This window comes from Colias croceus, chromosome 16 (genome assembly GCF_905220415.1).
Source record: "Colias croceus chromosome 16, ilColCroc2.1".
In the NCBI taxonomy this organism is placed as follows: domain Eukaryota; kingdom Metazoa; phylum Arthropoda; class Insecta; order Lepidoptera; family Pieridae; genus Colias; species Colias croceus.
In genome coordinates, this window is record NC_059552.1 from 1429312 (window position 1) to 1453454 (window position 24143).

The window sequence follows — 24143 nt, forward strand, 5'->3', positions numbered from 1 at the left end:
ATGACGCAAAAAGTAACAAGTAAGTTTTTGATCCCTCCGAACTTAACTTTCGCAGCAGATATACATTACTGAAACGCCATTCAGACAAAACGCTTGATCGAGTCCGCCGGCTCCATTGATTATCTTGCAAATTTTCTTTGGAACAAACTTTCCCTTTTATAAATTAAATGAAGTAAAAATCATGATAGTAATAACTTCAATTATTTTAATTAAAGTTTTATTAATCTCGACTACCGCAAGTCATGATGGGATACCAGGATATTATGATTATCATAAAGTGCATAATGGACTTGAGAGTTCTAAGGACTATATCGATGAATGGACAGTGGAAGTGCCTGCTGGTGAGGAAGTTGCTCAGCTGGTTGCCCTCGAGCTAGGATATGAATACGACGGGCCGGTAAGCTTCTCTGATTTTATGATGTCCTGGTGAAGTGTTAATAGAAAAATTAATTATCTCCTAATACTTTTTATAGATAAAAAATAATAAATTAAATAAAACAAATAAATAGAAGAGAGAAAAAATATACAAGGTCTAATTGAGAATTTTGTTTATTAATTGTTTTTTCCCTTTCAAAAATTAGCATAATACTTATGTATGTTTTTCTAAATAATCCACTGCAATATTCAGCCCCAGAAAGAAAATATTATAATTAGTATTCTGTATTCGATTTGGTAAAGAAGGTAAAGCTTTTAATTTGCAAAAGGTTTACCAGTTTAATTGAAAGCTTCCGAGGGATTGGATTCAGGAGAATTCTTAAGCTGAAATTTATTGTTTTAAGAAAATTCATAATATTATGTACATGATGTATTTCATTAGATTATGAATTTTTTTGTTAACCAACTTGTGCGTGATGTTTAAAATACGGATCAATAAAAAATGAAAAAAGTCGACTTATTATTATGCAAATTACAAAATAGAATAATACTGTAATTTTTATTTGATATCAAAAACTGAAAAACATAGCATGTACCTACTTATAATGATACGGTCGAAGAATAAATTCAAAGCCATAGCGCGTATTTTGCGTAAAATCATTTTTGTGACGACATTAGCAATCGAGATTTCCGATACAATAAGATTTGCTTATCAGACTTACATTAAATGTAATATAATAAATAATGAAATTCATTTTTTTATATAAAAAAAAAAATCAATTTCTGTAATCGTTTACTGTGGACATAAATATCGTTTCAAATGATAACTAAAAATATTACGTAGGTATATTAAAAAGCATTGAATCTTCACCAAATAGGAACGCATACAGGGTGTCCCACTATTGGCATACACTGATCACGATCATACTACTACTTAACACTTATAGGTAACTAATTAGAAATACTTAAACAACAAAATTATGTAAAAAAATTATTGCTAAATTTTTCCAGAAAATCCATGTTTTCTTCTCTAGCTTCTCGCAGCCGGCATATAAAGCATTTTGTCTATGAAAACATAATCTTAAACGCTCACGTGCTCGTGGTAAAGTTGGGCGGGTTGCTTATTTTGAATGTACACACTACACATAGAGCTTTAAGAATTCATCTTTTTGAAAAAAAAGGGGTCTGGAATTTTTTAAGTTTTTTTTACGTACTCAGCGTATGCAAAACTATAACCTCCTATGAGCTTAGTCTGTAGACCAACAGTGGGACACCCTGTAGAATCCACTTTTAACTTAAACTTAAATTTTAAAGTTGATTAATCGACAACCGCTAATTTGTAATTAATACGAATTAAATCGCCGTAAATGGTATCAAGCCTGTAAGTACTATTTTTAATGCGGAGTTTTCACTCCTCAGTCGCTTCGCATTTTTGGATTGATTTTTTTTTATATTGATGGCAGCAAACGGGCAAATATTATACTAGTCTCCTTTTTATCACTAGACTAAACGTTGAAGAGAAAGTTGACGTTGATGACGATTTTAATAATAGATACTTATTATTATTAACCCTTAGCTGGTATCGCCTTTTTTGGCAACAATACCGGTATCGTGGGTCAAATTCTACCCATACCAAACAATCTGTTGTAGAACGTAGATTTTTTATTATTTCTATAAAATATGGTTAGATAAGAAATAAAAAATATTTTTTTTACAAAATTAACTTTATTTAATTTTAGAATATAAAAAAATATCATGTTTTACACGCATTTGTAAATAACCTTATTTTTTGGCACTTTTTGGTTAATGTGAACTTAAAACATCAAAAAAAATAAAAATGTTAGAAAAACTTTAACTAAAATATATTTATGGCACTTCTCATATCTTTATTATAACAAAAAAACAAATTGCTTCTGAAATCAGCATAAAATAAAAAAAATGACAACCAAAACCAAAATGACTTCTACCATCAACTATCATCCTCATCTTATTCACTCTCATCTCTCGTATTTTCGTTCCTCGTATATTTTCTATTATTCTCGTATCTCCTCTTCGTTTTCACTGTCGTCAGAACTTACTCCAAATACACTGTCTTCTAAGCAACTAACAGATTAGGGATTGTCTCGATCGCTGATGATTTCGTCGTCACAAAGTTAGTTTACATTTGGTATTCTTTAATTTTTTAATTCCAAATCATCACTTAAGTCGTTCATCAACTCCTCGATTTGTCTGTCGTTCAAAAAGCCCTCCAATGTAGTACAAATAAACAATAAAACCAAAAAAGTAAGTAATTACACTCAGTGAAAAAAGTTACTTATTTGGTGTCGTGGGTCGAACGTGACCCAGAAAGCTACTTACCTCCGCTCCTAAGATAGTCACAGTTCTGCACATCTACCCACCGCTGCAGCTAGCGACGCACTGAGAATACTTAGAAGCGCACAGTCGTTGCATAAATATTTAAAGAATTATAACCGAAAAAGTTCGCTTCTGGGTCAAATTTGACCCACGATACCTGCTAAGGGTTAATTATATCTCTTCCTGACAGAAATCTTACTAAGCCTCATAGAATAAACATTTTTATTAAATCCACTTTTTTAGAGTACAATAGCGCTTTCATTCATTCCAATTAATTATCTGTTTGTGACGCAATAGAGCTTTTTGATAAATACAATATACTGATAAGCTTTGGTTTATCAGCACTTGAAACGTGACGGCATTGGCTTTGATTTCAGCAATAACACTTGAAAATATTGGCATATACTGTTTTAGCTATTGTAATAAATATCATTGGTTTCGTACCTATCTGCTTTGTTATATTGCTCATAAAAAAAATAAAAAATAAATAAAAATCATTTATTGAACCAAAATACATTAATACACAAAAAAGAGGACCCCAGACTCCTAATAAAGCTTTCGCTGTGTTTCAGGAGCCTGTGCCTTCCCGATACACTATACATATACAACGTTCAATATAGCAGTACAAAAAAAAATGTTTTCTACATTCCTCTTACATGCTATTTTACTAGATGATGGCAACAGATGCTTCGCATCAATACTTTTAACAGTAAAATCTAAGTTCATGTTAAAGGAAAAACATTAATGTTATGCTTGTAGAAAATATTGCCATTGTAATTTGAACTGTGCATCATCATCCGACTAGTTGTGCCCCGCGCTTTTAACTGTATTGTTCCTATTGGTCTAGGCGTAGCTTCCTCGATAAATGGGCTATCTAACACAGAAACAATTTTTCAAATCGGCCCCGTAATTCCAGAGGATAGCGCGTTCAAGCAAACAAACAAACTCTTAAGCTTTATAATATTAGTATAGTAGAAGTATACATAGACAAATAATAGTCACAACCTGAATCCTTTATTTTATTAGTCCTTTACTTTTCAGTCCATTTTTACAATTACCTCGAGTTTAGGTGACACTCAAGATCCCCGCAAGTGCAGGATTAGCAAAAACAAGCAGTTTCTTTACGTTTAGACATGCGGGTTTTTTTACGCTGCAGCTGTTTTCTTCCACCAATAGGAGTGTGGCTAATGTCTGTAACATGAAATTTTCAATCTTCTTGGTTATGGTCAGAAAACTAAATATAAACAAATCAACCTACGTTTTAACTTTGTAAATACCATAAATATAATTATTTTATTACGCGTTTGTCGTATTTAAAAACGTACTTTTACAAATGTAATGTAATGTCGCATACAAAGCGAATATGCAGTACCTAGATGTTTATCCAGTGGCATTATTATTTTATAGAATATATATATAATGGTTACATTTAAATTAACCTACACCAAAAAAGTCATAGTAATGTAATATGTAGGTACGTTTTGATGATTTGGTTTTATTCGAAAACAAACTTTTATTGCTGAATAAATAAGCGAAAGCAATCGTTTGCTAAAAATATATGCGTTGACAGACACGACAGTAATGGTGACTAATGTTGGGAATTAGTTGGACTATTTGTCTCAATCGACGCAAAATGTACCAATTATGACTATAAGCTCCCGTATCTATTCTTTCTTTATTGGGAGCTAAATTTTTGAGCTAAAGTTTTGTTAGTGTACTTAACAAGAGATATTTTAAACATTTTTGGCAAAAGAATTTAAACACAGTCTAACTTTAAACCAGGGATCTGTCACTTTAATAGTTGTTGTCTTTTACGACAAAAAATAACCCGCCCTGTCTAAAGTTTTTTAGGGTAAGACAGTTACTTTTTAATTTTCAACAGATGGCGTTAGTAAGATATACTTGTATACTTGACTTTACAATTTCATAATTATGAAATTAAATTGTAATTATTGTAATAATTGTGAGGTACAAAAATTTAGTTACTATATATTATATAGGTATGCCGTGTCAGATTTATTATTTTATATGATTTAAAACGCCGAAAATATAAGTAGTATTATGTGTACTTTCATATTTTATGTTTGTTTTTGCTATAAAATATGAGACCTGCATTATCTGAATTCTGAATACTCGTGTACGAAATACGTACGTATAAATTTTGTAATGAATCCGTTACAGTACAATAAGTAAAACGAAACCTATTGAAATACAATTTCGATTAGACGAAAATTATTTTTATAAATATGAGATTATAATTTAATCTTAGTAATTTATATTTTGACCTGATTTTGACACAATTATTGGTTTGGTTCATCATGTAGGTAATTGAGGAGGGTGAGGTGCGGTGGAGGGCTAAACCGCAAACCATGGCCGCAAATTTTTTTCATGAACATCTGCTTACCAGGATCACATAACGATGTGAGAGATAACGAATTTTTATATTTTCGAAGTCACAATGATATGATTTATTTTATCAGGTATTTTGTTCTAAGCCTACGCTTCATTGGAGTCGTAATCAGCCTTAGTAATCAGCATAGCAACTTGAATATTTATTTTAATCGCAAATTATCCACGGCTCCCACGCTGTACAAAATAAAATAAAAAAGACAAGCTAACAAGGTTTACGTCAAGTTCAACAAACGTTAACCGTTCTGGAGTGACCTAGAAAGTAAGAAAATAACTTTAATTTTATTTTAACTTCTGTTCTAGGGAAAGGTTAATACGTTTTGACAAGAGTTTACAAATACATATCTTTACATGCTGTATTTAACTTCAAATTTGTAAGAAATATTTTCTGTAAGGAATACTTATTTTAAGACTAACTCTCCGCCCGCGTTTTCAAAGAAAAGCCACATAGTTCCCGTTTTCGTGGGATTTCCGGGATAAAACCTATTCTATGTGTTAATCCAAGTTACCCTCTATATGTGTGCTAAATTTCATTGTAATCGGTTCAGTAGTATTTGCGTGAAAAAGTAATAAACACACACACACACACACGCATCCGATCCTCACAAACTTTCGCATTTATAATATTAATAGGATAAACTAAATTTTGTAATAGGTTGTAGATAGTTATAAAATATAAATTAATTCGAGATATATTCTGTATGCATATTGAACATATTAAATATATAAAACATACTGTCATTTTGTTGATGAAAAGGATAAAAAATAATTTAGCAAAAAACACATAGATTATTCTCACCTATGTATTGCATTAGTATTTTAGTTATTATTTACAAATTATTGGTGGTAACATTTGTAGTCCTGAATACAATTATAAACGTTACGTTCCTACTATGTCCCTATAGAGCTACGTTTCAGTGAAACGACACAGCACTTTTCTAATACGTCGGTAGATGGCAGTACAATAAATTTACTTAACTCCACCTGAAAGATTTCAGGCGACACTGACGGCTGAAACGGCGTAAATTTTACCAGGAATGTAGAGTGGTTAAGAGATCAGTTTCAGCTTTGTAAATCACGATCAATCACGACATCTGTTTCGAAACGAGGGAGAACGTAGCATAACAAAAATAGACATGCGCGTGACGTAAATGTACGTCCCTCGCCTAAAATTTTTCAGGCGATGCAAAATGTTTAACCGTCAAGATAACTAGGCGTTTAGAAGCTTTTAGAAGTATATTTCAGTAAACTCCTAAAAATGAGGAATGCGAAAAGAACACACACGGAATATATGCACCCTCGCTCTTACATTTCAGGAGATCTAGGTATTCATTGGTATAATGTTAAAACTATGTGTAAACTGAAAACGACTATTTTAAGTGGCCTCTTTTGACCAAAAATGGATTTATTCATGAGAAAAAAAGATCTAATTATAAATATAAAATTTTAAGAAAACCCTTATGAATACGGGTTTCAATTACTTAGTTGCTACGAAATTGACTTGAAAAAAGTATCAATATCAAAAACAAGACTACAAAAAATTTAAAGCCTGACATATTATAGTAAAGTAAGCAGGGCACTACTTATTATACATATATTAGAAAATAAATATTTCTAAAGAGAGATTTGGAACATATTGAGTATCTTATTATAACATTTTATCAAAGCCATCAGGATTCAGGATGGGCCACCAAAACGATTATAGAAAATTAAAACTTTGGCTATAATAGTTAGTATTCGTATAAGTATTCTATCAAAAGGAAAATAAAAGTAACCAAATTATATGAATCTTTCAGTATTTATATAAACAATATTTATTTAAAAAAATAATTCAACACCTAACAATTACTTTACATTGTTTTTACACGTGGAACGTGTTTACAAAATATTTTAACGTATATTCTATGTAAACACGGACGCACGACGCGTCGCACACATACACGATCAACCCTCGTACATCGCAAACTTCAACCCTTCCCCTCGTAACGCACATGTGTGAATTTGCTCCTATGAAATTCTGCTTTCCTGGTACATACGTGTCTCGGGAAACTCACATGACACCAAAATATTGACGTGTTTGTTCTACACACATGGTTGCTACTTTCAACACACAAGCTTCTCTGCTCTTGTCAAAAACAAACAGGCCAATTTCAACATTAGTATGAAATTCAGGAAATTTTAAAAGAATTCTGTTTGTACTTTCAATCATTTTTGTAATTGATTATAAATTCTTTCAAATAACTTATTTGACAAAAATAAAATATTATATGGTTGTAGGTATGGCGTGTGTATACATATCGTATACGCATGTATACGCGATAACGATACGAACACATGTGGCGTGCGTCACATACATGATAGCATCGCTAGTATCTATATCGTTCATATTGCCCTGGTACTAACGTGTGGCAAAAACATCATATGACGACATGTATTTGATGTGTCATGTGACAAACATGACAAATGACAGATAAGTGACAAACGCTAGCTTTTAAGTTTTTTCGATCACACAGCTTCGATCTTAGATTAGGTACAAAATAAAGTACAGATGGAGCATGACAACCGCCCGTCGCCCTTGTCAAAGAAAATACGAAATCAAAAACAAATACGTCGCTGCACCAGTGCTATAGCGCATAAAGTGTCATGCAATACGTCAAAAAGGGTTTGCAATTTTAGTAAAATGCCGTCTTGTGATAATAAAACGCTGTAAAATTTGTTCCCGAAAACAAAAAAAAAAGATACAACATCGTTTCACAGGTTTTCTGTAGATTATTTGGCTGATTTATTTCTTTAATACGAATAATAATTTTACAGATATGAAGGAATACAAAACTTCAACGTATGTTGCCAGTATTTTGAAAATGAATTTGCCATTTTTATTGGTAAAACGGTAAAATGGTTAAAAGATCTTCAGGGAAATGCTGTTGGATTTTTCGATCGTGAATGTGATTATTTGTATAGTGCACTAAAGGTTCATGATAATTATTAGATTATTTTAATAAGCATAATAATTTATTTTGTTACTTTTATAAAGCTTAAAAACGTCATAGTCGTTTTCGCTAGCGATTTAATTTATGTGAACTCCATGATGGATATGATGAAAATAAAATGTCCCGTATTCTCGACTAAAAACTACCGCTATTCGTATTCATATATTATGAAAAATAAAAAATAATATAATTATTATAGTTAGTATTGAAACTTTTTTTATGTAATTTATTTAATAAAAAATTGAATACAATTATTTTGTCCATATACATATAACTTTAGTAGGCAGGTACTTTATGTATTAAAAGAATTTAAATAAAAATTAAAACTTGACTTCTCATTTATGTATATAGCCTACGTCACTACCGCCACTAACATAATAATTCAGATCATTGCAATGAAACCTCACAACTCAAAATCGGTCCAACGGTTTATACTGCAGGGCGTGTCAAAGAAAAATTATACATACATCCATAAACTCGAAAAACATAACCCTCTTTTTTCCGTAGTCGGGGAAAAATTTGGGAAATTTTTCAATATCTGGCAACATTACACGCACACAGAAGCACCGTGTACGTACTGACAGTGCAGCGGCGAAATGACAGCACACATAGCTTTATTGAAAATGACGATAAATTATTCGGTTTAGTTCGGCAACGCTCCATCTGTCTTTTATTTTGTAATCTAAGGCTTCGATATATTTTTAAATGATTTCTTGAGTAATTTGTCTGTTTATATTTTATGATCCTATGAAAAGCTTTACAAAACATTGATAACCCAGAAATTAAACCATGTGTTTGATAAAAAAAATACTTTATATTATGTTACTTTCGTTCGTCCGTGTCTTTAGATTAAAGATAAGTGAAAATAATATTTATCTATTCTAATATTATAAAGAGGAAAGGTTTGTAATTATGTATGTATGTTACGCTTTCCCACTTAAACCTCTCAACCGATTTTGATGAAATTCGGCACATACAATCTTTAGACCCTGAGAAAGAACATAGGCTACCTTTTATTGCGAAATATGTACCACGGGCGAAGCCGGGGCGGACCGCTAGTTTCTAATAAACACATATCAATTGGTCAGATATACAGATACGGAAGTCCATATGGTCCATATCTTTCTTTACCCTGTTAACAAATAAATAAAATTATTAACCTTTGACATTTTTCGAAGGAGGGGATGAAACATGATGTAAAAATAAAAAAATGCACGTAAACAACGTGAAAATTGACATAAATTGATTCAATTATTCAAGTAAGAACGTTATTGAATTTGTTGCGAATGACATCTTCTTTGGGCGGGAAAATAAAAGGAATTTGTGGAGAAAGCATCTCGGTTTTATTATCCTGTTATCCTCAAAATTAATACATGTATATATTATGTAATATGTAAATTACAAAAACTACAGTTTCACGTATAAACGTGACACAAAAAATTTAGGTAAGGTCCTTTGGGGTAATTCCGGCCACGGGGTAAATACGTAAATGTTAAATTAATACGTAACTATCGATAGATTAAGCAAGTAATAAATATGTATTATGTATGCTAATAATATCAAACCTATATATATCTTCATGCCCTTCCTTCGCGATACGATAAAGCGATGCTCTTAGTAGTGGTATTCAATTTCTGAAATTACCCCTCATCCGAAATTCCCCCAATGCACTATATAAACCTACTCTGATTTTTATTACACCCTTTGTACTAAATTGCTGTTGGAATCTATCTTATCTATACATATAATAAATCTGTAGAAGGGTCAATTCTGTACATTGAAAATATTGAAAAAATAAATAGCAGGGGGTGTTACTGGATCGATACCAAACACAAATATCTGATTAAAAAAATTTTTGTCTGTCTGTCTGTCTGTCTGTCTGTCTGTATGTTCAGGCATCACGTGAAAACTAACGGTTCGATTTCGATGAAACTTGGTATAATTATACCTTATTATCCTGGGCATAAATTGGATACTTTTTATCCCGAAAAAATACGTAGAAAAAAAAATCTTAATTTTTCTTAATTTTTCCGCGCGGACGGAGTCGCGGTTGGAAGCTAGTATTTAATATTTTTGTAAGACGTATGTTTTCAAGCGACCTTAAATATACTGTTTTATAGATATTATCTAGGAGGTGCGCGATCATTTGGCTTGTAACTTTGTAAGGTATCGCAAATATGTCTGTGGTAATATACCTACTTATACATGATCGATTTAAAAATGCTCTCGTAATTCTGGACTTTATTCGTAAAAACAAACATAAATCTACACTAATATTATAAAGAGGAAAACTTTGTTTGTTTGATTGTAATGAATAGGCTCATAAACTACTGGACCGATTTTAAGAAATTTGGCACAGACAATCTTTAGACCCTGAGAAAGAACATAGGCTACCTTTTATTGCGAAATATGTACGACGGGCGAAGCCGGGGCGGACCGCTAGTAATAATATAAAGGTTTTTAGCATGGTCGGGTAGCATACATAGTCTGTAGAACAATGGATCTTATTATCAAAACGATTAAAGTCGATAATAAAAGAAGACAAATCTTATTTTTAAACCGATTATTTATTGTTTATCAGAAGAAGTGACGCACTTAATAAATTAAAACCAAACTCATTCGACTAGTCGCAACTCGCAACGCGTTGAAGGGGTGTAAATCCGCCCAAGGCTGCCCAAGCTGTCATTTACTTTGTCTAGGGCGCCGCCTACATCCCATTGTTTTACACGTCAAATATCAGGAATAAAGGAATGTGTAGGAGGTACCTAGCTGGTAGCGATTGTAAGGGGTGCGAAAGCAAGACCGAGGCACCGAAATAGGACTAAAGTTATTAGGGCACCCTTGGCGGGGGGAAATGACAATAGGGATGTGCTGATAAAAATGATCGTTCGTATAATTCAGCACATGACTCATGATAAAATGTCTTCTAAAAACCAATAAATGGTTTTTGTGTTAGATAGAATATGTCACCGTAATATTGAAAACAACGATATCACTTCCATAGATTAATAATTATAAATAATAATTAAACCTGATCAAACGAAAGCTAATCCGTTAAATTGCAAGTATGTTACGGATCGACGGACTTTTTCAACGGATTTCAATCAAGTTCAAGTTTTTACAATGTTTCGGTGACCTATTATTTTCTTATCCAATTTTATTGGATAACTAGGGTACATATTACAAAGGTTTATAATGCGCAGGGGAACTGCGTTTGATGGCAAATAATAAAGAAAGAATGGAAGGTTTGGTCCTTTTGATTTTACAATTAAAAAGTGAACTCCCGGGTCGCACTGTATGGGTATGGGAATAGATACGTGCAATATGCATTTGGTCTAGTCATTATAGTAAATTCATCTCAGAATTCGAGATAACCAGCTGTAAGTCTGAAAATATTTGTAATTTTGTATTAATTAAATATACCCTTAAAAGTTGTCTCAAAACCTACATATGCCTATATCTTTTAGGATCTTTTATATTGATTTATCGATAGTTCATCAACTGTAATGTAATACATATATGGCTCGTTTTCGACCGGAGAATTTGACCTGAAGACCTGTGACTACGCGCTCCTCGGCCTTTATCTGGAAAACGATTTACCAAACGATAAAAAAATTGTGTTAAATTTGTAGAGAATTTTGTATTCTACAATATTGATAATAAGTACAAATAGCAAAAAACCCATAGGAAATACCACCGCATTTTTGACCATTGACCTTGAAACTTAATAGTTGCGTTCGCCCTACCATATACAAGTATTTACAGCTTACAGCTGGATAGTGGATATCTCGAATTCCGAGATTCTTACCTAATAACTGGATCAGTCTGTTGTACTGTTTCATTGATCAATCTTCTTTACTGACAAGTAGGTGATCAGCTTTCTGTGTCATGCTAGATTTTTTTGTTAATAGTATTCGCAGCTCCACGCTTCTACTTTAATTACTATTTATTAAATTTCCTTTAAATTATTATTTACAAATAATTATTTAAAGCTCGGGTTATTTTTCTTGTAGGAACTAGGAACCTATTCACTTTTTTACCCCTTAGCTAAAATTGCAATAATCGAATATAAATTTAACTTACTGATTATTGTTACTTGTTTTGTTTTTTGTGTTTTTGTAAATATTCATAATCAACACTCATACTTTATTGTACATTTTATTGTTTGTTTCAGTTATTAGGATTTCCGAACGTGTATGCCTATCGAGTCCACAGCAAAAACCGTCGCACCCCTAGCGAGCACACATCCATACTTGCCAACGATAGAAGGGTGAGTCACTGCTTTTGTTCTATGGGCTCCTGGTACAACTGACTTGCATTACACGTGCTGTTTTCGATCGTTTGGCAAAACGGTGTCAGTGGCCGAAGCTTGAAATGAAACGTACATACAGGCGCACTTAGGAGCTTTTTTGTTGTCAATTTAGTCACAGAATTTAGAATACATATTACAATTTACAATAGTAGTACTTAAACACTTACCTCACCCCGCACGATAAGCCTAAAAATGGTCCGCATTTTTCTGCAAGGACGATACGCAACGAAGATTGACGACAACATTAATCAAATTGACTTAAAGTAATTTTATTATTTTGGATTTGTGATTATCGTTTTTCGTAGAAAATGGTTAGATATCGGATGTATTTCATCAGAAAATCGCGAATTTTTTTTACCATAAGGTTTTAACCATAAGGTTGGCACATTTGTGACTAGCGTCAGCACACACCCATTTGCAGTCTCTACAGTTGCAGTGTGACTGTCAAAACGATAATTTTATATGGAGTGTCCGGGGTGTGCTTTAGTGAAACTGTTCCCGATATTATATTTGTTTGTCTCAATTCCTATTCGAACAAAAATATGCAATTGAAATATAATTATTTTGAAGACTTACAAGATACAAAATTCAGAGGGAGCGACCGAAATGCAAAACAATATTTTTTATATTTTTTATTGTACATATTTGTTTATTGTTATTCCTTACCTGCAGTATATATTTTTAGAATACTCACTTTATATTTAAATAACTTGACTGGCAAAAAGAAATCGTGTGTCTTAGAGCCTCCAATAAATCAATGATTTTCCATTGTGATTTTCACAGTTTTACAAAATTAACAATACAATTAATTACCTACATAATTTTCCCTAGATACGTTGGTCGGAGCAATTATTCACCAAAAAACGCGCCAAACGATATCCATTGGAGGATTTGAATAAAGAACTTTTGAGAGTAAAGAGGAAAAAAAATACCATAACTAATGCGAGTGACGAGGATAGAAACAAAAGAAATGTTCCCAGTAAAATGTTCAACGACGAACTTTGGGGCTATGAATGGTATTTGGTAAGACCATGTTTTTATCAATGATGATATAATAATTATAATTATAGATGCTAAATTGAATTAGTTTTGGAAATAAATTAAAATTAAAATTGGAGTAATAAAAGTACAAAACAAGAGGTCAATAATTCGGTATTCTTATAAGAATACCGAATTATTACAGGGATATATCCCTGAGGCCAATAATCTTTTTATTAGGTATTTCTTAATACAGGCATGGCATGGATTAATTTTTTCAATATAACCCCTAACCTAAACCATGCCAATTCTGGAAATACTGGGTGGGAGCTTTTGCGTTAGCTACCTATTAAGTTAAGTATTCTGGCTTTACTTTCATTTGTTCCGTTATTATATTATATTTACTTACAAATGTTACTTCCAGCAAGACACCCGAACATTCACGGATCTCCCGCGTCTCGACCTCAACGTGCTACCAGTTTACGACATGGGGTTTAACGGCTTGGGTGTGCGAATATCGATACTGGATGACGGCATCGAACACAACCACACCGACCTGCGAGACAACTACGTGAGTGCTATGCTCGCCTGGTACTTTGGGCAAAGTTTGAGGCGATTTTGACGCTCTTTTCTTTCTCTGTGAGATTTGTTTGATTTGCTTGGCGGGTTCGTTTCTTGCTTCTTTACATATTTCAAATTTGGTTTAAAAATGTTCAATGAATACACAATGTCTGAATTGAGTTACAAAAAGTAGGTAAATACTTCTGTATTCTGAGGTAAATACTTACTTTTTAGAAAAAGACTTTGTTTCATGGCGATAGTTTAGTGGTTTAGAATATAGGAGCTAGGACCGTGGCGTGGCTAGGAGTTGTCTTGAATATAAAAGGTTCGTTTATTTAATATTTATATTTGTATCATACCTATTGGAAAAGTTTTAGGTGAGAGAACATTGACTACCTACTAAAGACAATAATTATGAAAAATTAGGTTTTGGAACAAAATTACAATCAATGTTAATTACTTAATTGTTATTAGATCGGTAATATAATATTATACATTGTGTTTTGCTAATTTATTTTTGACTAAGGGCGTCAAAAACATCTTCAAAGTTCAAACGTAGTTTTGACCAGCAACGGGTTTTCACTGTAATACAGGTATTTTCACTTGTTTAGTTTTCCTATAGTATCAAAGTTTTCTTTATATTGTTTAATCTTTTTAGTCTTTACCTATATATACGAAAGTACAGTAATCCAAAATTAATAATGCGCATGCAAATTTTCGCTAATTGTCGTATTTCCGAAGACACTCGCTCGAATCATTGAATCGTAAGAGCCCTAAACAACGAACTTGCATTTTCCACCTTGTTCAAAAGAAATAGAAGTCAATTCACGGCCATACACAATCAAAAACAAATCGGGCGGTAGGTGACGGTAGCCTGTCAGTCAAAAAACTCAAAAATCCGTCAGTTGTCTTTAAATAATGGTGGTGACTGCACGTGTTCTCTCTGTGTGGAATTATATAGAGCTGCTATTACGTACCTTTCTTGGTTTTGTTTTTAAAGGTGAATTGAATTAATCGATGAAATGATTTAAACAAGTGATGGCAGTAGGGAAAGTGAAAATGAAGAAGAGTTCCGATGTATCTAAAATGTCAGAAATAAAGATAATCCCTGATTTTGATTGTTTTTTTTTTTTTTTTGTAATTGTCATAATATTGAAGAATGATCAGTACTGTAAATACTTTTGAACTGAGATTTTAATGATAAGATTTACATATATGGTTTAAATATAAACCTGTGTTTGAAAACCATACTTTATACAATATAAATTTTGTGTTATTTTAACCTTCTTTTCTTCCATCATTACACCAGCTTCAGTAAGACACTTTAAAAGTACCTACTATAAAATTTTCCAAGTAAATCAATCCAACAAAGATAATATATTCGCAATCGTGGGGTAACTCGCTATTTCCTTACAAGATAATATATTCGCAATCGTGGGGTAACTCGCTATTTCCTTACAAGGAATTATCGAAACAAAATCGTTACTTACCTACAAATACATACTAATCTCTTTTAGCACAAAACAATAATTTGACTAAATTATGCATGAAGAAAATGCATTTAACCGCTCTATACAGATATCATCTTCGGACGCTCCGAGAATATGACAGTTGCCGGACAGTGACGAAGATTTCTATGCGCATTACTTATTACTTTTGGAGTACTGTACTTTCTTAAGAGTGAATGAGATTTGATGTGATTATTACTTAATAATTTGCCGTGTGGTGCCGGCCTAGAATAGCACCACCCCATCTCTACCCGTGGGTGAGTTTCAGTACTTGCTACATTCTTTTCTGCCTTTCTATTTCTGTTGTCCTGTTAATTCAGGCTAGCAATATTATGACGTCATCAGATATTCAATTTCGTTTGACTTTCGTCGACAACTAGGTATACCTACCGTATATCCTAATTATTACCTACTATCATCTCATATTTAAATGATCTTTGGTATTATAATTCGGTTTTGTTTTTGTGCATTTTGGTGATTTTAAGTGGGTTTCAAATGCGTGTCGGCGAATGGCGATTTACTTGAGAGAAACTAGGTAACAAAATAAAATTACTACCTATCTACTTTTTACTTTTTTTTGAAGCTCATGGTGTTTAGTTCACGATCGATGGTCGCGACTCGCGGTATTGCAATTTTAAGAAATCTTCAAATATGTTATGTTTCCCTGGTAATAATAGTAAAGTTCGAGGTGATTTTGTCATAACTATAAAATAATAAAAAAAAATCATTTCCGGCACTAAGTGCAATTCAAGAATAAAAGATGAAAAAATCAATACCAAAAAGATTGAAAAATAAAAATCACTAACAAAAAAAATAATTAACTTTTAGATGTTTTACAAAATATTATATTATCTGATGATATTTTGTTGTTTCTTGAATAATTTTTCAACAACTTTTTCTTCCAAAAATAAAAAAAAAAGATGTTTGATTAAATCAAGAACGATTACTATTAATCAAAATTTTGTGAAAAAATAAAACCTATGCTATGGTATGGAAACAGTGGCAACTGGGCAACTGGCACAGCCTATCCCATTGCCAAATTAGCGGATCCATGTCCCAATGATTCTAATGGATCTATCTACTCTAGTATCATGCTACCCTAGTATATTTAGTAAAGTTTGTCGACAATACTGGCGTAACTGCAATCTTTCTCGATTCGTGGACACGCCAATTACTGGCAACCAAAACTAACCTACCTATACTTTTCTGATCTTCAGAAGTTTATGCTCGCCTGTTACTTTAAGCGGAGTTTTTCGACAATACTGACACAAAACGAAATTCATTGTGGTAAGCAAGCAGATAGATAGATCTATCTATCTGCCTGCTTTAACTGGCTAAAATCTCCTCCTAGAACCGTAGATATAATATATATAATATATTATTATAATATAGAGGTCGTCATTTGATTAAAGTTCAAATTCATAAAAAAAAAAAAAAAAAATTATACCGGCCGAATTGATAACCTCCTCCTTTTTTTCGAAGTCGGTTAAAAACACTACAGCTATCCTTTTCGTACGCTGCAAGTTGGTCCTAGACCAAAAAGCTTTGAATAAAGAAAATTCTCAATGGAATTAATCAATTAACATGGAGCTAGGTGAAAATAATGAAAATAATTTTTTTTCCTATTACCGGAATAATGGGAAACTGATGTATTATTATTTTTAATTAACGTTAAAAATTCACCAATTTTATTCTTTTGAATGTCTAGTTTAATCGCTATAATTGTGGCTATAAATTACCTTTAAAAAGTAGATGGCAAGCATTTTGCCCACAGACTGATAAAAAAATCGTCACCTTACTCCATGACCGCCTGAACTGAAGAGAGCATTATAATGCCACAGGCCTAGGCGCAACGCCGACATGTTGAATGAAATGATCGAGTGATCGAGTGTTAGTTACACTTGGGTTTTTGTACTAGGGTAGTCTATTTTTAAAGCTACGGTGAATGACGTTCCAAAATATAGTGCTATAATATAATATCTGGTAGGTAGTTCATTCGGCACGCTCGTCTAATTTTCTTTTATGTATTTTATCGTGAAATAATTCATTTAAACCTTCTATCGCTTACTAACGCTCGCTCGCTCGCTCGCTTACTCGCTTACTTATGTATTAATTTGCTTTAGTAATTTTAACGGTTTGATACCCATTATCTTTTTTAATCATTTAACTTTAATATTAATATCCTTTATATTTTTTTTTAATGAAGTTTTTAAAAAATTACACGTACCTGACGCATGTCTGGTACAATGGGCGCAGCGGGAGCAGACCGCGCGCCTGTCATCGAAATAAAATAAACAATACGGTCTCCGTTTAACTCCTCTTTCCCTAGTAACTTCGCGGCCGATGCGTCGTTCGTGACGCACCAAATGTCGCTTGATATTTGAAGGATGTGGTTAGGTTAGGCATGATGAAGTCACAAACTGTGATTGAAATCGATGTTGTTCGAAAACTTTGTTTGGTTTTTTAATAATTTAAACGACTTGTGAGTTGTGTTATTTAAGTATATTAATTTTAATAAGAATTTTTGATTTAGTAAAACTTCTTTAGGCACGTTGAGAGGTAGTGATGGCAATACCGTCACGTCGTGGAGTAAGGCACGTATTGGTATTTTATATCTTTGAATTTTGCCCATTGAGTTAATATATGTACTACATAATATAAAGTATTAAGTCAATGATTTTGCCAAAGAAGTTTCACTTCTGACACGAGTGCTCAGCATACACGCTCTTTTTTATTGACTTTTGTACTTAATTACAATATTTGCCTACAGCATGCCTACCTACTTACTTTACAGATTTTAAATGTTTATCTTTAGGTATTATTATTTTCTCAAACTCAATCTCCAATATTTCAATTATAGGACAAGGAAATAAGTTGGGATTGCAATGATCGTGATTCGGATCCATTTCCAAGATATGATGAACAAAACAGAAATTCACATGGTACGAGATGTGCAGGAGAAGTATGTACAATTTTGTATCAATAGACAATATCGTTTATACCTATGCGTTTAGAAATAAATTGTATATGAAAAAAATGTTTTTTCGGTTCTAGATAGCGATGGTTGCAAACAACGGAAAGTGTGGAGTAGGAGTGGCTTGGCGAGCGAAGGTGGGCGGTGTGCGGATGCTTGATGGACGAATCACTGATCGTGTTGAAGGAGAAGCAATAGGTTAAGCGAAACAACAATACAAATTCCAATATACCTAGAGCTTTATGCTCTCCTAGTATCAGCGATTGCCAAGTTGAGCCCGAAATACGTGGATACTGAAAGCGATTTTTTTTACATTCTTTGGATAACAAACATTCTTTGATTGTTTGTGTCAATAACAAAACTTCGTCTTTAGTAAGAAATTTTGGTTTGAAATGTTGTTGTTAATTAATTAATTATTATGTATTATAATTGAATATGTCCTATGGATCTAATTATGGATCAAAGAAAACGAGATGATAGAATACCCTAGGCCTAGGTAATTTTTCAAAATCACGGGAAAATGTTACAATTTACGAAAGTATTACAAATAATTTCAGGAAAAATTATAAAAAAATTCTGAACGCACATAGATAGTCTAGAAGTTATAACCGAAATCCACCAAAATCGGAGTTCCTCAACAAAAAAGTGATTCTAAATGCTTGCTTGCTTGTGGGTAAAGCAACGACCGACGCGGTCATATAAACATTATCGCAATAGCCGCTTTTGTGACGGTTGGTTGACGAATCAACTGCTTTGCGGTTTGCCTCTTGGATCAAAGGCAGCCACAATACGGTCGTGGTGACCACGGCTACTAGGAGACCATGAGCTTAGAAGATGTAAAGTTGAATATTTTTTCTACTTTGGTCGTCCCAACCGAAACAATATTTGCAGCAGCTGTGTGCGATTTTACTTGGTATATCTTTTGGTGTGGACTGTGAATAGGGTAAAAGTCAACTTTAGTGACTCTAGTTACGTCACCTTTTAATAGGAATATATGAGTTATGAAGAGGTTCTGTTTGTCCCAACAATCCATTCATGCAATTATTTATAATATTGTGTTTTCTTTAATTTAGTTTTGATAGTAAAATACTTTTAACATGTTATAGGATATGCGTGGGATAAGGTTGACATATATAGTGCGTCATGGGGTCCTAATGATGACGGCAAAACTGTTGAGGGTCCTGGAAGGCTCGCAATCGAGGCATTCAAACGTGGAATCGAACAGGTACCTACAATATGGATACTAGTTTATTTTCTATAAATAAAAAAAAAGTATTTTTGTTAAAATATTGTGAAGTGAAGTGAACTGTAAAATCTTTAAAAATGTTTCTTGTAAGATAATGAATGAGACGAATGTAAAATCTACCACGAACGTAAGAAGGATATTTTGAATTTTCTATCTTAAAAATAAATCTATGTAATTACTTAACTACTTACAATACTAAAAAGTTTTAATTTCAAAAAGAGAAATCTCGTGTGTCTTGTAAAGTTGTAGGGATGTGGACATTATTTTTATACTAATTCTGTTTTGTTCGAAGGGTCGAGGCGGCAAGGGCAATATTTTTGTTTGGGCAAATGGTAATGGAGGAGGTCACGGTGATAATTGTAACTGCGATGGGTAAGTTACTTTATTTTAAGAAAAATAAGTATTGATAAATAAATAAAATATGTTGATAGTCGGATAACGCCATCTATTCGAATGCTATAGAAGCTCTTTGCAAACTTCTTATTTAGAACAGCCACCGTAACAGCGAAACATGATAAACATAGGTACTAACTACTAACTACTTCATCATTTCATATTTTTATGGTCTATAAAAATATATAAATAAGTGAATTATTGTAGTTCCTTTTTTATACCTAGGTACTTACTTATTATTTCATTTTATTAATTCCTGTGACATAATAATATGACTATTGTTTACCCATTTTAGAAGTTCGTTTATCACACAATATTTTAGTTAGTAGTACCTTGAGTATATTGGGTCCATGGTAGTACTAACGCCAGTGTTAAATAATTTCCTATAAAAAGCAAAACTTATTTCATTTCAGATATTCCTCAAGTATTTATACAATATCGATTGGCAGCGCATCTCAGCAAGGTCTGTTCCCGTGGTACGGCGAAATTTGTTCTTCAACTCTTGCCACTGCGTACTCCTCTGGTGCATATAAGGATCAGAAAATAGTAAGGCAATTTTATTTAGGGCAGATTGAAAAATCCTTGGTTAAAACTTATTCACCGAATAACGTAACTACCATTTCAAAAATGTAAGTATTCTAATATTGTCCGTATTTGACATTTTACAGGTAACATTTTAAAATTCTTATTTGTTTGATATTTTTTGTTACAAGTAAAGTATTGTTTAGCTACTACCTATTAAGTATTCTGTGGTATTGTAGAATATTTTTTTTTTTGATGATTCGGTTATTGACCTATCGTTTGTCAATGAAGTTAAAAAACGTTTACACACTTTTTTACTTTACACATAGTCATACTGTACACATAGTCTATCTTTAGTCACTGTTATGTTCATTCAATAATTGAATTTATATCTTAAAAAATAAAATCCAATTTTGCTTACATAATGAAAATCTAACTATCTCTTTCGCACTTCAGCGATGAACTACCGTAAAATGAGATAATGCTATAATCCACAGGCTACAACCGATACGAATAATTCCTGCACTCTTGGTCACACTGGAACTTCGGCTGCCGCTCCACTGGCAGTCGGAATTATAGCTTTAGCGCTGCATGCTAAGTATGAATTATCAAATAAATATGAGAAAAGTTGTCATATATCATGAATATTTTTAATTATAATACTTTAAATCTCATTGCAGCCCAAATCTTACATGGCGTGATGTCCAACATTTAATTGTGTGGACATCTGAATACGCACCTTTGTCTCAAAATAAAGGATGGCAAGTCAATGGGTAATCATTTTAACAACATACACTTATTTTTTTTTAATTCAAATATGGAAGCATTCATTTGATAAGTTTAATTAACACTTAATTCACAGGGCTGGTTTACGTTTTGACGTGCGTTTTGGATTTGGCCTTTTAAATGCCGCGCGCCTTGTATCAGCAGCATTGAACTGGATAACAGTCCCACCAAAGCAAATATCTACGTACACATCTGCGTGAGTATGCTCTCCTAGTACTTTGGACGTTAGTTACGTCAGACTGTCGCTATTGCGCTGCGCGCGGTCACAAAAAAATAAGAGCGACGACGCGGACGATGCGGCAACGTTATAAGCGTTTGGAGTTCCTCGAGTCTTTTTAAATAAATAAATATGGCAGTACGGTCTCCTTCTGTATGAAAATAAAATTAAAAAAATATTATTTTGTCACGCCTTTTTATTGATTCTAATTTTTTTCCATGACCTTGAGATCTCGTCGAAGAATTTTGACGAGATCTCAAGGTGGGTAGTTCTTCCATTGTCCATTTCAAATCTGCTGAGTTAAAATAATGTTTATTGGGTAAATATTATACATATAGTAGCCACTTTAAAATTTCAGCAATATCTCCTTGAGCATCAGACCAGTACGACCCGTGGAAGTTGATATTTATGTGAACGGCGGAATACAGTATTTGGAGCACGTTGAACTAATAATCAGCATACAATATACGAGGCGAGGCGCTCTTGAAATCTACTTGGTTTCCCCACAAGGTTTGTGTAATCTAAAGTATTATTATACTAGTGGTCCGCGGTACATATTTCGCAATAAAAGTTAGCCTATGTCCTTTCTCGGGTATCAAAACATGTCCATACCAAATTTCATGCAAATTGGTTCAGTAGTTTAGGCGTGATTAAGTAACAGACAGACAGTTTTGAAAGAAAAATTTCATCCCGGAGGATGAAACATATCCTATGACCCTATGTGTTACCTAATCCAAGTTACCCTCTATATGTGTGCTTTTCATTGTAATCGGTTCTAATACATATATTTATTTCTCCTGCTGATATTGTAAACTTTGTGCAAGAAGCTTTGCTACGAATGTATTTAAGGTGATTTTAATTTGAATTAATCGTAAACGGATAAATCACAAAGCATAAAAAGGACGGTTGCGGTGCGAATTTTATTGAAAATCTCCGGAATCAGTTATTGTCTATTGAAACTCATTCTCGGTTATTCTATACCAGTTTCATATAGAAATGAATAGCAACTTACATCTCTTTTCACATACTTAAATGTAATTTACTATTTCACCAACGATTAATGATACAAAAAATTGTGTTTAATTCAAAGGTAATCTTCACCCATTTACAAACACAATACCTACACAAAAAAATTTCAAGAATGCAGTCATCTCTAATTTTCAACCAATTGAACTTCCCTTACCAGTTTATATATTTTTATCCTTTGATAAAACCAAATTAGGACTGATTTTTCAATTCTTGGTTAAAACTTATTCATCGAATAACGTATTAAACTACCATTTCAAAAATGTATTCTAATTGTCCGTATAAGACAGTTTACAGGTGACATTTTAAAATGTTCGTGTAATACTTTATTGGACGGATAAATTTTAACCAAGGATTGAAAAATCGGCCCTTAGAAGATTAATCCCAACATTTATACATTAAGTATCTACTTAATAAATTCTTCTCTAGGAAAGTTTGTTCTAATCAGGTACCAAAGTCCAAGTTCTTAGTCCACGGCCAAAGGACTCTTCAGAAGCCGGTTTCTTTAAGTGGCCTTTAACATCTGTAGCGACGTGGGGAGAGAATCCTAATGGAATTTGGAAGGTCATCGTACAAGATTTGGTAAGTTTTTCTACCCAGTCTCGAAAATATTTATTTTCAGTATAAATTGAGCAATAAATTATTGGTGACTTCTATTATTAAAATAGTTAAATATGTCTACAAAGTTTTGTTACACATAAGTTTCATACAGACGAGCAAGCCTTCTGCGTCTGATTTAGAGAAAGAGCGAATAGTTCTGTTTATTTTTTTCGTGGAATGCTACAACTTTTACTTTGACTGCCAATGTCTGTCCTCAAAAACGTATTTTACTTTTTTTTGTTTAAAATTAGATACCTTTTGTAGGTATCGATCTAATATTATGTTTGTCAATATATACGTTTTATACTTATTTCTTTCAGACCAGGGAGCCCAACTATGGTATCGTGGAACCAATGACCCTGATTATACATGGAACAGAAAAAATTCCAAACCATATGAAAAACGGCCCTCGCATTTATAAAAATGATGACTTCTTGGATAATGAAATAAATAATAACTTGTACTTACATAATAATGATAATAACGACTTCTTTGATTTCAGTGAAAATATTTTCACGATACCAGGAAATCAGGAATCAGTAGATTATGAAACATCTTTCGAGGGAGATGAAGAGCTTTTCAGAATTAATCATCATAGCAAAAACCATATACTTGATGGTCTAGGTTATATTTAAAGGAATTGTCTAGGCACAGTAAATAAGCTTATGTCGTTAAAAAATCATATTATAATTAATATAAAAACCATATTGTCGATTGTATCTAGTCATTATTTATTAAACAAATTAGACATATCAATATTTATGATTTCATATATAATTTTAAAATATTTTTAATGAAAACAACATTGTTGCAAAACACGCACATAAATTATGTTTTTGAAGTTTAGGCACGTATAATTTTTAAACATTGTTAAACTTAAACCAATCTGTA

At 32.6% G+C, this 24143-nt stretch overlaps 1 protein-coding gene across 1 annotated transcript; it reads left to right on the top strand.

Moving 5' to 3' along the window:
* Window positions 1-24143, top strand: LOC123698679 (neuroendocrine convertase 1-like). Its single transcript, XM_045645424.1, has 16 exons — window positions 1-19; window positions 216-397; window positions 12304-12399; window positions 13273-13464; window positions 13844-13990; window positions 18349-18450; window positions 18543-18660; window positions 19569-19687; window positions 20001-20080; window positions 20515-20647; window positions 21121-21221; window positions 21304-21396; window positions 21486-21605; window positions 21985-22136; window positions 23101-23234; window positions 23573-24143. Exons 1-16 carry the CDS (start codon window positions 1-3, stop codon window positions 23885-23887), a joined length of 2103 nt encoding a protein of 700 aa, XP_045501380.1. The 3' UTR covers window positions 23888-24143.